At 44.0% G+C, this 15,025-nt stretch overlaps 1 protein-coding gene across 4 annotated transcripts in view; it reads right to left on the bottom strand.

Annotated features, from left to right (window-relative positions):
* The window catches only part of svopl (SVOP-like), a 123,023-nt gene that overhangs the window by 58,977 nt on the left and 49,021 nt on the right, over positions 1–15,025 (bottom strand). For all 4 annotated transcript variants that reach the window (XM_080190655.1, XM_080190653.1, XM_080190654.1 and 1 more), the window contains 2 exons: positions 10,311–10,405; positions 3,786–3,884 (listed from right to left, as the gene is read on the bottom strand). In XM_080190655.1, the coding sequence (XP_080046781.1) occupies positions 3,786–3,884; positions 10,311–10,405 (194 nt within the window). The remainder of the gene's footprint in view (positions 1–3,785; positions 3,885–10,310; positions 10,406–15,025) is intronic.

Here is a 15,025-nt window from a genome sequence, read left to right as displayed (position 1 = left end):
TCTGAGGAACATGGAGGAACAGAGATCTTGGGGTTCAGTTCCCCAAATCTCTAAAGGTTGCCACTCAAGTGGGTAGAGTCATGAAGAAGGCGTTTATTAACAAGGGGTATGAGTTTAAGAGTCATGGGGTTATGCTGCAACAGTACAAGACCATGGTGAGAGCACATTTGGAATAGTGTGTGCAGTTCTGGTCACCTCACTACAAGAGGGATGTGGAAGCATTGGAGACAGCGCAGAAGAGATTTACCAGGATGCTGCCTGGTTTGGAGGGTAGGTCTTATGAGGAAAGGTTGAGGAAGCTGGGGCTTTTCTCTTTAGAGCGGAAGAGGACGAGAGGCGACTTAATAGAGGTTTATATGATAATGAGGGGGATAGATAGAGTGGGCATGCAGAGACTATTTCCTCGGGTGGATGTAGCTGTTACTAGGGGACATAACTATAAGGCTCATGGTGAGAGATATAGGCAGAATGTCTGAGGTAGATTCTTTACTCAGAGAGTGGTTGGGGTGTGGAATGCACTGCCTGCTGTGAAAGTGGAGCCGGACACTCTAGGAACTTTCAAGGCGTTATTGGATAGGCACAAGGAACACACCAGAATGATAGGGAGTGGGATAGCTTAATCTTGGGTTCCAACATAGCTCGGCACAACATTGAGGGCTGAAGGGCCTGTACTGTGCGGTACTGTTCTATGTTCTATGAGGAAGTGTTGAGTATCCTAAATTGCACTAAGGTAGTCAAGGGGCAGGATGGGATCTATCCAAGGTTTCTGCGGGAGGCACGGAAAGAAATAACTGGGGCCTTATCAGACATTTTCACATCCTCTTTTACCACAGTTGAGGTTCCAAAGGATTGAAAATGGCCATTCCCTTGTTTAAGAAAGGAAACAGGGATAATCCAGGAAATTATAGGCCAGTAAGCCTGCCATCAGTGGCGGGGAAGCTTTTGGAAAAGATACTGAGGGAGAGGATATAGGTACATTTGGAGGAAAATTGACTAGTTAATGATAGGCAGTGTGGTTTTGTAACGGAGGAGGTAATGTTTCATCAACTTGATTAAGTTTTTTGAAGAGGTGACAAAGATAATTGATGAAGGAAGGGCTGTGAATGTAGTTTACATGAACATTAGTAAGGCATTTAACAAGGTCCCACACAGCAGACTGGTACAAAAACTAAAATCATATGGGATTTGGAGTGGGCTGGCTAAATGGATACAGAATTGGCTTGGTTTTGGAAGACAGAGAGTAGCAGTGGGAGGATGTTTTTCAGATTAGAGATCTGTAGCTAGTATTGTTCAAAAGGGACCTCTGTTGTTTGTAGTATATATAAATGATCTGGAGGAAAATGTGGGTGGTTTGATTAGTAAGTTGGCAGATGATATGAAGATTGGTGGAGTCACTGATAGTGCTGGGGATTGTAAGAGGATACAACAGGATATATATAGGTTGGAGACTTGAGCACAGAAATGGCAGAAGGAGTTTAATCCGGACAAATGTGAGGTGATACATTTTAGAGGATCAAACTTACACTGTAAATGGCAGAACTCTCAGGAACATTAACATACAGAGATATCTGGGCATGCAGGTTCACAGTTCCCTAAAAATGGCAACGCAGGTGGCCAAGATTATTAAGAAGGCATGCTTGCCTTCATCAGCCGAGGCATGAGTACAAGAGTTGGGAAATCATGTTGCAGCTATATAAAACTTTGGTTCGGCCACATATGGAGTGCTGCATGCAGTTCTAGTCAACACACTACAGAAGGATGGAAGCCCTGAAAGAGTGCAAAGAAGGTTCACCAGGATGTTGCCTGTTTTCAAGGGTGTTGGCTATGAGGAGCGGTTGAATAAACTAGGGTTGTTTTCACTGAAAAACGGAGGCTGAGGGGAGACCTGATAGAGGTCTACAAAATTATGAGAGGCATAGACAGGGTGGATAGTCAGAGGCTTTTTCCACAGATGAAGGTGTCAATTACAAGGGGGCACAAGTTCAAAGAGACAGGGGGAAATTTTAAGGGAGATGTGTGGGGGAAGTTTTTCCATGCAAAGTGTGGCAGGTGCCTAGAATGTGCTGCCAGAGGAGGTGGTGGAAGCAGGCACATTTAAGATGCATTTGGATGGGTACATTAATCGGGAGGATGTAGAGGTATACAGACCGAGTAAGGGCAGAAGGTTTCTTTTAGATAAGTTAGGACATCATGATCGGCACAAGCTTGGAGGGCTGAAAGACCTGTTCCTGTGCTGTACTTCTATTTGTTCTTTGAACAAGGAACAGGAGTAGGCTATTCAGCCCCTTGAGCCTGCCCCACCATTTAATAAGATCATGGCTGATATGATAGTAACCTTAAATCCGCATACTGCCCACTCCCGATAATCTATCACCCCCTTGCTCACCAAGAATCTCTATTATGCTGCCTTAAAGATATTCAAAGGCTCTGCTTCCACCACCTTTTGAGGAAGAGTTTCAAGGACCATCTGAGAGAAAACATTTCACTTCATCTCCATTAGTCCAAAAGATGTGCTGGGTCATTAGTCATACTAAATTCTCCCTGTGTACCCAAATAGGTGCCAATATGTGGCAACTAGGGGATTTTCACAGTAACTTCATTGCACTGTTAATGAAAGTCTACTTGTGACACTAATAAAGTAAACATAAAAAAAATGTAAAACTTAAACTGACAACTCCTTGTTGTTAAACAGTTGCCCCTAGTCCTAGATTGTCCCACAAGAGGAAACATCCTCTCCACATTCACCCTCTCAAGATCTTGTATGTTCCAATCAAGGAAGAGAATATACCATGCATACGGAACTCACTGAAGTTAACACAATCAACAAAATATTATCAGGAATAATAACAATAGTAAAAAGTGACCAATCCCCAGGATCAGATGGTTTAAATCAAAAGAGAACATTTCCATAAACTTCCAATTTTTAAAAATTCATTTACGAGATGTGGATATTAGTGGCTAAGCCAGCATTTATTGTTCATCCCTAGTCGCCCTCAAGAAGGCTGTGGTGAGCTACCTCCTTGAACAATTGTAGTCCATGTGGTGTAGGTGCATCAACAATGCTGTTAGAGAAGAAATTCCAGGATTTTGAGCCAACAACAGTGAAGGAATGGTGATATATTTCGAAGTCAGGAACTGTCTCTTTAGATTGCAAATTATTTAATTAAAGTAGGTGAGAGAAAAGGGAAACAATAGACCTGTTAGTACAGGATGGATGGATGTCATTGGAAAAGTCAGAATAACTGAATACTGAGAGAAATAGATTTATAAATAGGCCATGTCTAACAAACCTAATTGAAGTCTTGAGGAAGCAATTACATAGTAGACAGGAGAAGGTCTTTAGATATAGTTTCTTAAGAGTTCCAAAAGCATTTGATAAGATTCCACATAGCTGAACAAAAAGAAACTTTGAAAAACTTGAAGGTGTGAACGACACAAGTACACCTTTTAACACTCCATGTTAGAAATTACTTTATTGGAAAACAAAAGAGAATGGTTCACATTGTAAGACACTAATGTGGAAGAGTGAATCAGCAAAGTGCAACCAAACAACTCTAAAGTTCAGTTTCAAAAGCCTGAAGACAATAGGAAGCGTAGGTCCTTCTTATTAATGAGAGCTAGATCGGTCATACTGCAAGCTAGCAGAGACTTGGATTGGATTCAATTTCTGGACAATTGTCATAAAGTCACCATGGTACAATGCCACTCTTGACTCACAGGGGGCTAAGTGAAGAGGCTATATAATGTCCTAAACAGGAACGGGAAGTGCAATAAAGTAAACTTACTGTGGTAACCATGGCAACTTGCCATTCCTCCAGGCGCCATTCACAACGAATGACTGGGGAAATGACTGCCAGCAACATGATCTCCATGGCTTCAGCCACCTGAAGGAATAACCAAGGAAATGTTAAAGTCAAGATTCAATCACATTCAAACATTTCAGCTCATCCTCAAATAATTTCATTTTTTGTCCTCTGCTGACCCACTCAGAATTCCAGTCAGCTCTTTTACCCACCTGACTACAGGAAGCCTTCAGCTTAATGAAAGTATTCCCACCTCAGAGTCAGAGTGGAAAGAATTCCAGCTTTTTTTTTCCAGACAGTCCTTGTGGGTTGAACCCAGAATATTGACATTGGGATGATATCCAGTGGCATTGGAATAGAGGGATCACTGGTTTAGTAACAGTATTTGTCAGATGGGCTGAGTTCTATCTCACTCCAGCAAGTGGAGACCTGAAAGCAAGTATTGGACTGATATATTTGCATCTGATGGGTCTGGCTGGCCCCTCTCATTGAGAAGGTTGGTGGGCTTCTTTAGCCTCAGTTGCAGCCCAGCCAAGGGAAGATAAAGAATCAAATTTGAGAGCGTTACCACAGAGCCAGCAGTCCATGATAAAGTCTTCAGCTTCTCATCTTTTCTCCTCAAGAATCTTATATTTCAGTTCCATTTTAGGATGTGCCTTGTGGGTCAGACCACAAGACCAGTCTCTACAATAGCTCCCTCAATTGTCAGATTTCAAGACCAAAATATTCACATTTCTCCCTTTCCCTTTCAGCTGAGTGTTGACATTGGCTCTGTGGCATTTACTTACTTAACCTCTTCATCTCTTCTAGGACACAAGACTGCTGGCTGGCTCTGTGGTAACTCTCCCACACCTGAGCTAGCTGGTTGGGACTCAAGCCCTCAAGTAGGAATTTGAGCATATAATCTATGTTTGACACTGAGGGAGTCTTGCACTGTTGATGGTGCGACATGACGTGGTCAATTACATGAGGGTAAAGGAAATAGGTTGAGATAAAGTAATGAGAAGAGTCTTGAGTTAAACACTGGCAGAGCACTGTTGGCCAGAATGGCCTATCTGTGGTATGAAGTTCTATCTGACTTCCATAGCTGTTTCCTGCATCATCCTGATCAGAATTAGATCCAAGATCTTACTCAGCAATTGGAGAGCCAGCAAGAGTCAGCATCATCTCCACTGGGGAAGGTCTGCTATTTTGAGTACTTATCAGGCATTTAGCTGACCAGGACCTCAGGAGCAGAAATAGAGTTACCAGCCAGTCAGAGGCCAGCAGCTCTCCATTACCTGCCAGCGCTACTGGGAGCAGTGGCAACTGGTGGAACTGCACCCATCAAAGACTGCACCAATCAAAGGATCGCCATGGGACCAACACCACAGATAAGTGAGAGTGGGATGGCAGTTGAGGGAATGCAGGTTTGAAGAAAAGGCAAGCAGGTGGCTCTCAGCACCCCCCACACCCCTTTGCCCCAGTTCCAGGTCAAGATCAAGGTTTTGAATGAAGGCCCCTCCCTTGGGAGCCCACAAGCAAACCCAACACTGCTTCTCATGGGGCAAGTCCCTTATCTGCTATTGTTGAATGCCAATGGTGACAGGATGAAGCCCTTACGAGTTTATTAATGCCCGCATAATAGCTTGAATTAACATCGAGCTGGGAAGGCTATTCAGGGAGCATTTAATGTCACCTGCTTTCTCAGATACTTGCAATCCAAGGAACTTATTTTTAGTAGGGGAGTAGTTCGGGAACAGTGACCACAATTCAGTAAGCTTTAAAGGTACAAAGAAAAGTGTAGTCCTCAAGTTAAGTTGCTAAACTGTGGAAGGCTAATTACAACAATATTAGGTAGGAACTGAAGAATATAGATTGGGGGCAGATGTTCGAGGGCAAATCAACATCTGGCATATGGGAGGCTTTAAAGTGTAAGTTGATAGGGATTCAGAACCAGCACGTTCCTGTAAGGATGAAAGATTAAGAATGGCAAGTTTTGGGAACCTTGGATAACAGGAGATATTGTGAGTCTAGTCAAAGAGAAAAAGGAAGCATTTGTCAAAGCTAGGAGTCTGGAAACATACGAAGCAAGTGGGGAATACAAGGAAAGTAGAAAGAAACTTAATTAAAGTCCAACAGGTTTATTTGGTAGCACAAGCCACAAGCTTTCAGAGCACTGCTCCTTCATCAGGTGAGTGAGAGTTCTGTTCACAAACAGGGCATATAAAGACACAAAGGTGATTTACAAAATAATGGTTAGAATGCGAGTCTTTACAGGTAATCAAGTCTTAAAGCTACAATGTGAGTGGCGAGAGGGTTAAGCACAGGTTAAAGAGATATATATTGTCTCCAGCCAGGACAGTTAGTGAGATTTTGCAATCCCAGGCCAGTCGTGGGGGTTACAGATAGTGTGACATGAACCCAAGATCCCAGTTGAGGCCGTCCTCATGTGTGTGGAACTTGGTTATCAGTTTCTGCTCAGCGATTCTACGTTGTTGTATGTTGTGAAGGCCGCCTTGGAGAACGCTTACCCGAAGATCAGAGGCTGAATGCCCGTGACTGCTGAAGTGTTCCCCAACAGGAAGAGAACACTCCTGCCTGGTGATTGTCGAGAGGTGTACATTCATCCGTTGTCGTAGTGTCTGCATGGTCTCCCCAGTGTACCATGCCTCGGGACATCCTTTCCTGCAGTATATCAGGTAGACAATGTTGGCTGAGTTGCAAGAGTATGTGCCGTGTACCTGGTGGATGGTATTCTCACGTGACATGATCCAGCATGTCTTGCAGGGATTGCTGTGGCAGGGTTGTGTGATGTCACGGTCACTGTTCTCCTGAAGGCTGGGTAGTTTGCTGCAGACAATGGTCTGTTTGAGGTTGTGCGGTTGTTTGAAGGCAAGAAGTGGGGGGTGTGGGGATAGCCTTGGCGAGATACTTGTCTTCATCAATGACATATTGAAGGCTCTGGAGGTTTCATAGCTTCTCCGCCCCCAGGGAAGTACTGGACGACAACGGGTCCAGTACTGGAAGACAAACATCTCGCCAAGGCCATCCCCACACCCCCATTTCTTGCCTTCAAACAACTGCACAACCTCAAACAGACCATTGTCCGCCGCAAACTACCTAGCCTTCAGGAGAATAGTGACCACAACACCATACAACCCTGCCACAGCAACCTCTGCAAGACGTGCCAGGTCATTGACATGGATGCCATCATCTCACATGAGAACACCATCCACCAGGTACACGGTACATACTTTTGCAACTCAGCCAAAGATGTCTACCTAATATGCTACAGGAAAGGATGTCCCGAGTTATGGTACATTGGGGAAACCATGCAGACGCTACAACGGATGGATGAACACTGCTCGATAATCACCAGGCAAGACTGTTCTCTTCCTGTTGGGGAACATTTCAGCCTCTGATCTTTGGATAAGCGTTCTCCAAGGCAGCCTTCATGACACACGACAATGCAGAATCGCTGAGCAGAAACTGATAGCCAAGTTCCACACACATGAGGGCAGCCTCAACTAGATCTTGGGTTCATGTTACATGATCTGTAACCTCTATGACTTGCCTGAGCTTGCAAAGCCTCACTAACTGTCCTGGCTGGAGACAATACATATCTCTTTAACTTGTGCTTAATGCTCTCTCCATTCACATTGATTACCTGTCAAGACTCGCATTCCAACCATTATTCCGTGAATTGACTTTGTGTCTTTATCTGCCCTGTTTGTAAACAGAACTCTCACTCACCTGATGAAGGAGCAGTGCTCTGAAAGCTCGTGGCTTGTGCTACCAAATAAACCTGTTGGACTTTAACCAGGTGTTGTGAGACTTCTTATTGTGCTTACCACAGTCCAATGCCGGCATCTCCACATACAGTGGAAGTCCCAGAGAATTGGAAAATAGCCAGTGTTGTTCTTATATTTAAGAAGGATAGCAAGAATAATCCAAGTAATTACAGGCCGGTGAGCCTTACCTCAGTGATGGGGAAATTATTGGAGAGGATTCTTCAAGTCAGGATTTATTCCCACTTGAAAATAAGTAGACTATTAGCGAGAGGCAACATGGTTTTGTGAAGGGGAGGTCACGTCTCACTAACTTGATCAAGTTTTTCGAGGAAGTGATGAAGATGATTGATGACGGTAGGGCAGTGGGTGTTGTCTACATGGACTTCAGCAAGGCCTTTGACAAGGTCCCTCATGGCAGACTGGTGCAGAAGGTGGAGTCACATGGGATCAGAGGTGAGCTGGCAAGGTGGATACAAAACTGGCTCAGTCATAAAAGACAGAGGGTAGCAGTGGAAGGATGTGTTTCTGAATGGAGGGCTGTGAAAAGTGGCGTTCCTCAGGAATCAGTGCTGGGACCTTTGCTGTTCGTAATATGTAGAAATGATTTGGAGGAAAATGTAACTGGTTTGATTAGTGAGTTTGCAGACGACACAAAGATTGGTGGATTTGCGGATAGTGATGAGGAGCATTAAAGGATACAGCAGGATATAGATTGGTCAGAGGCTTGGGCGGAGAGATAGCATTTAACCCAGACAAATGTGAGGTAATGCATTTTGGAAGGTCTAATACAAATAGGAAATATATAGTAAATGGCAGAACGCTTAAGAGTATTGTTAGGCAGAGGGATCTGGATGTACGGGTACACAGGTCACCGAAAGTGGTAATGCAGGTGGAGAAGGTAGTCAAGAAGACATACGGCATGCTTGCCTTCATTGGCCAAGACACTGAGTTTAAAAATTGGCAAGTCATGTTGCAGCTTTATAGAACCTTAGTTCGGCCACACTTGGAATATAGTGTTCAATTCTGCCCACCACACTAGCAGAAGGATGTGGAGACTTTGGAGAGGGTACAGAAAATATTTACCAGGATGTTGCCTGATATGGAGGGCATTAGCTATGAGGACAGACTTGGTTTGTTCTCACTGGAATGTTACAAGATTATGAGGGGCATGGACAGAGTGGATAGTCAGAAGCTTTTTCCCAGGGCGGAAGAGTCAATTACAAGAGGACATAGGATTAAGGCGCGAGGGACAAGGTTTAAAGGAGATGTACAAGGTAAGTTTATCATACAGAGGGTGGTGGGTGCCTGGAACTTGGGGAGATGGTGGAAGCAGATACGGTAGCAACTTTTAAGGGCCGTCTGGACAAATACATGAATAGGATGGGAATAGAGGGATACCAACCCCGGAAGGGTAGCGGGTTTTCGTTCAGTCGGGCAGCACAGTCGGTGCAGGTTGGAGGGCCAAAGGGCCCATTCCTGTGCTGTAAGTTTCTTTGTTCTTAGCATAGTGATGTGTGAAAATGTTAAACATTTGATTCGTCATTTCAGAGTGGAAGCACTTCTTAATTAATTCTTCCAATTCCACTGGGGTGTTCACTGTGATTTTAAGGTCAGCAGCTTCCAGTTTAAGATTTTCCCTGCTGTAAGGTGGATGAAGCCAGGATAACTCAGCAATTTTTAAAGGACAAGGTATCACATTGCACCTGGGAATGGAAGTGGAACAATTGGATTGTCTGACAAGGAAAGGTTGAACTCGTCTTTCAACCTTGTGGCTTGTTTCCACTAGAACTTAGAAGAGTGAGGACTGACTTGACTGGAGTATGTAGGATCCTGAACGGTATTGACAAGGTGGACGTGGAAAGGATGTTTCCTCCTGTGGGTGGGTCTAGAACTGGGGGGGGCACTGCTATAAAATTCAGGGTCATCCTTTGACGGCAGAGATGAGAAGAATTTTCTCTCACAGAATCTCTGCCTCAGAAGGCAGTGGAGGTGTGGTCACTGAATATTTTTAAGGTGGGCACAGATAGATTCTCATTGGGTAAGGAAAGGAAGATGGAATTCAAAACACAAACAGATCAGCCATCATCTTATGAAATGGCACAGCAGGCTCGAGGGCTGAATGGCCTACATCTGCTCATGTTTTGAATGTTTTTACCTGAAGGGACAGCACCTCACTTTTGATTCGACAGTTTGCAGCTTCTGACTAAATATTCAACAATTTCAGACCCTAACCTCTGCCCCTATTTTGTTTCCTTTTCTCTGCAGGTTTTGGTCTTAATCTCATTTTTCTCCTACCTTTGCATTCATTTTCCCACAATTCACATCTCTTCTGGGCACATCTTCTGCTTTTTTGCTTGTTCCATCATTATACCCTTTTCCTCTGTGCCACCAAATCTTCAATCCTCCACTCTCTATCACTGCTCTTTGTGCTTTTCCCACCCTCCCCCTTTTCACCCGCTTAAGGCCTATCAATGTTTCTAACTTTTCCCAGTCCTGATCAAAGAATCATCAGCCTGAAACATCAACTTGGGTTTTCTCTCCACAGATGCTGCCAGACCTGCTGAGTGCCTCCAGCATTTTCAGAGATTTTTATGAAGTTGCACTCCCTAGCTCTGCCCTGTATTATTCATTTGCCCAAAGCCAAGGCAAAACTTACCTTTCATCACCCTCCAGTCATTGTTCTGGCAGTGTGCAATACAGAGGTCTCTACAGTCTGGACTCTACCAATACTCACACTGGTGCTCCCCATGATTGTGACCAGTAATACATGGAATCGTCCAAATCCAATAGTTTCCACTGCTTCTTCCACACTGTACGACTTTGTTGGAGCTGAGAAACAAAAAGACTCACTTACTGAAGTCCAAAAGGATCATTATTCAATAAATACAGTTTCACCTTCGGCTACAAAATGGCTACATAATATTGGTTGACATACTTATGTTGACATTCTAAGTTTTCACTGGGATCTCAGATCAAATTCAGCCTAGTCTGAATTAGTTTGAGTCTTTCCTCATGCTGGAAATGATTGATAACTCTTTGCCACATCTATGCTAAGTTAAACTGAGCAAAGCATTCTCGTGTCCTGTGACTGAGTTGCAAGAATCACTACAAGACTAAGACAAAACAATGGTACCTTGGGCAAGATTTTCCAGCCCCTCTGCAGAATGTTTCCCGGTCCAGCCAGAGCCTACCGAATTCGCCGCAATGGGTCACCTTCTGCAGGATCAGAAGATCCCACTGGCAGGAAAGGCCGGAAAATCTCACCCTCCATTTCTCTTGTCACAACCTGCCTTGGATTTTCTCCTTACTAAAAGATGATTAAGAACAAATGCCATCATTAACAAACACAACTTGAATTTATATTGTCCTTTCAATGAGATAAGATGTTCCAAAGCATGCTACAGGTCTGTTATCAGACATTATTTGACACAGAGTCGTAAAAGGACATATTAGGACAGGAGATATTGGTCACTAAGTAGGTCTTAAGATGTATTTTAAGGGAAGCCAAAAGAGTTAGGGAGGTGGAGGATTTGAGAGAGGGAATTCCAGAGCTCAAGGCGTAGGCTGCTGATGGCACGACTACCCTTGATGCAGTGATTAGATGCTTAATGGGCCATCATCTGATAACTGCTCATATACTGGGAGTGAGAGGTTCAACCAGTGCTGGGGAAGGGGGTGACTGGCTGGTGGGGAGGGAGGCAGACTTCCTCATAGGCCTGCTCCTGGGCTTGGCCAAGGTGAATATCAACAGGTTCAGGCAGTGGGCAGTCAGTTGTCCGACCTGACTGTCTATCCCTCTACCATATCTGTGTTTGTGACTGGGTGACCCTGGATAGGGAGCATGAGGTGTCTAACGATCAGCGGGTACTGCCAGGGCTGGGATGCATCATTACTTCAAGAGACATCATCTTCATTTGATTTAATAAATTTCCTCTGATGTTTTGTTTTAGTTACTGTGCCTCATCACAGGCTGTTACCGCCCACCCCACTATGATTATTTTGTTTTATTAATCATTTGTTCTTGATTCTTCAGAAGACTACATTTAGTATTGGAATAGTTAAGTCTAAGTGTCAAAGGCAAGGGTGAGGGTTTCAGCAGCAGATGGCACAGTGGGCAGCACAGGAGCAGAGAGTTAATGCTATGAGGTGAAAGCAGTCGTCTTAGTGGTGCCACAAATATGTGGCCAGACGCCCATCCCAGAGTAAGATACAACACCAAGGCTGCAAGCAGTATTGTCCAGTTTTAGATAATTGCCAGGGAGAGGAATGAGACTAGGGAGTGGAGATTGTAGTGAAGACTAAAGACTAGGTCGTGGACTCCCTAATGTTTACTTGGAGGAAATTTCTGTGCATTCAATACCAAATGTCCGACAAGCAGCACAACAAATTAGATGTAGAGGAAGCAAATTAGATGTAGAGCAACCTGTGCTTAATCCTTCTTCACTCACATTGTCTGCAGTTGTAAAGACTCGATTACCTATTAAGACTCGCATTCCAACCATTATCTTGTAATTGAGTTTGTGTCTATATATGTCCTGTTTGTGAGCTCAACTCTTCACTCACCTGATAAAAAGGCAATGCTCTGAAAGCTTGTGGTTTGTACTACCAAATAAATCTGTTGGACTTTAATCTGGTGTTGTGAGACTACTTACTGTGCCTATCTCAGTCCAACGCCAGCAACTCCACATCATAGGCTCTAACACTTACTATTTATTAAAAGTCCAATGTTACGCGCTCACAGCCAGCATTGAGGTTATAAATAATGCTTTGCTGAAGATGATATTCCCCTTACAGTCGGGTGATCCCAACCCTCCCAGTATCTCACAACCTCACATCACAGTGGCCAGATAACAGGCGGCTATGTCAACCCCAACACTTTCAATCTTGCCTTTAAGTTATTAATTAAACACACCCAGATTCAAACAGGCTGCACAATGAGAGGATACAACAAACCACCTCATCTATTTATTGTATAGAAAATAATAAACAGATAGATGTGCCTGATGGCATTAGTACCATCCAATGCTGTGTTAAGTGACAATTTGTTGACATTTTATAGATGTGGTTTGTCAGCTATATTTGCGAGTTTTACAATTCTATTTCATTGACACAGATAATAAATAAAGCAACACAAGTGATTCTTGCACATAAAGTTGATACAAATATTTTTCCAACCCAGCCATTGCATTTGCATCTAACTTCCAGGTCTCCTGACAAAATGCATGAATGAGACATGACGACAACGTGAATTGAATGCAGCTGAACTGGTGACATTAGTGATAGTAATCTCTCAGCACAGTGTGCAAAAGCCTCTCACACAATTGGAGAAGATAACAGCTGTGAGAGTTATGGAATTTTGTGCCTGTTATTTCTTTAAGTCGTGTCAATTTCCACGGTGCGCTCGCTGTGCTCTGGGAAGCCCACTCAAGTGTTGGCAATGGCTCATGGAATCCCTACAGTGCAGAAGACGACCATTTGGCCCATCGAGTCTGTACTGACTCTCTGACAGATCATCTTACCCAGGTCGTCTCCCCCTGCCCTCTCCTTGTAACCCCACATATTTCCCATGGCTAACCCACGTAACATGCATATCTGAGGACACTAGGGGCAATTTAGCATGGCTAATCTGCCTAACCTACCATCTTTGGACTGTGGGAGGAAACCAGAGCATCTGGAGGAACCATACATAGATACAGGGAGAATGCAAACCCCACATAGTCACTCAAGGTTGGAATTGAACACAGGTCCCTGGCGCAGTGAGGCAGCAGTGATGCCCATATTGCCACCATGCTACCCAATGGATAGCACTCTTGTCGCATGGATTGATAGAATCCCTGCATTGCAGGAGGAGGCCATTTGCCCATCAAAACTGCACCAACCTCAGTCCCACCCGGGCCCTATCCCCATAATCCAATATTTTTACCTTGCTCGTCCCCCTGACACGATTAGCATGGCCAATTCAAGTAACTCGCACATCTTTGGAGTGTGAGCACCTAGTGGAACATGCAGACTCCACACAGACAGTGACCCAAAGGCCAGAATCAAACCTGGGTCCCTGGGGCTGTGAGGTAGCAGTGTTAACCACCATTCCACTGTCTCTGAGTCATGAGGTTCTGGATTCAGGTCCCACTCTAGGCTTAAGCACAAAAATCAATGTTGATGCTCCAGTGTGGTAGTACGAGAGCTGCACTGTTGGAAGAGTCAAATTTCAGGTCAGATGCTAAAACAAGCCTGCTGTTCAGGTTGATGTAAAAAATCCTATGGCATTATTTCAAAGAGTTTACTATCAAATAAATCAGTTGGACTTAAACCTGGTGTTGTCAGGCTTCTTATATTATTTCAAAGAACAGGGGAGTTCTTCCTGATTCATCCCACAATCAACATCACACAAAAAAAACAAGATGATCTGGCCATTATCACATTGCTTTTTGAGGGAATTTGCTCAACATTTATTGTTTTATATATGACATAATGGTGTGTTTTCTGCAGTGACACCACAAGGGAAGCAATAGCTTAGTGGTATTATCGCTAGACTATTAATCCAGAAATTCAGTTAATGTTCTGGGGACTCAGATTCAAATCCCAACACAGCAGATGGTGGAAATTGAATTCAATAAGAAACATCTGCAATTAAGAATCTGCTGATGATCATGAAACCATTGTCATTGACAGAAAAACCCATCCGGTTCAAAAATGTCCTTTAGAGAATGAAATCTGCTGTCCTTACCTGGTCAATAAGACACATAATTCCAGAGCCAAAGCAATGCCCTCTGAAATGGCAGAGCTAGCTATTCAGTTCAAGGGCAGCAAGGGATGGGCAATAAATGCTGGCCAGCCAGTGAAACCCATGTCCCATAAATGAATTTTACAAAGTACTTCATTGACTGTGAAGGACCTATTCACGTGAGCAGCAAAAACAAATCCATTGAATAAGCTGAGGAGGAATCTGAGATCTTCTGCCGCTTAACCAACAAAGAAAATGATAAAACTTTCACAATTGTATTTGCTGTCAAATATCACCAGGATTTAGAATCATAGAATCCCTACAGTGCAGAAAGAGGCCATTCGGCCCATCAAGCCTGCACCAACAGCAATCCCACCCAATTACTGCACATATTTACCCGGCTAATCACCCTGACACATAATTTAGCATGGTCAATCCACCTAACCTGCGCATCTTTGGAGTGTGGGGGGAAACCGGAGCATCTGGAGGAAACCCACATTGACTACAGGAGAATGCGCAAACTTCACACAATCACCCAAGCCGGGAATCGAACCCGGGCCCTGGCACTGAGCAGCAGCAGCAGCGCTAACCACTGTGCCAGCCCATGCCTGAGAAATATGTTGCCCTGGATTCACATGTGGAGGATATCTGAGGATGCAGGTGAAATAGAGAATACCTGAACACAAGCACCATCTCCTTATTAAGGGAATAAAATGATGGACCGT

This window comes from Carcharhinus amblyrhynchos, chromosome 6 (assembly GCF_965287045.1).
Source record: "Carcharhinus amblyrhynchos chromosome 6, sCarAmb.v2.hapA, whole genome shotgun sequence".
NCBI classification, from domain to species: Eukaryota; Metazoa; Chordata; class Chondrichthyes; order Carcharhiniformes; family Carcharhinidae; genus Carcharhinus; species Carcharhinus amblyrhynchos.
The sequence above is the reverse complement of the archived record's forward strand: the minus strand, read 5'-3'. Positions and strand labels throughout refer to the sequence as shown.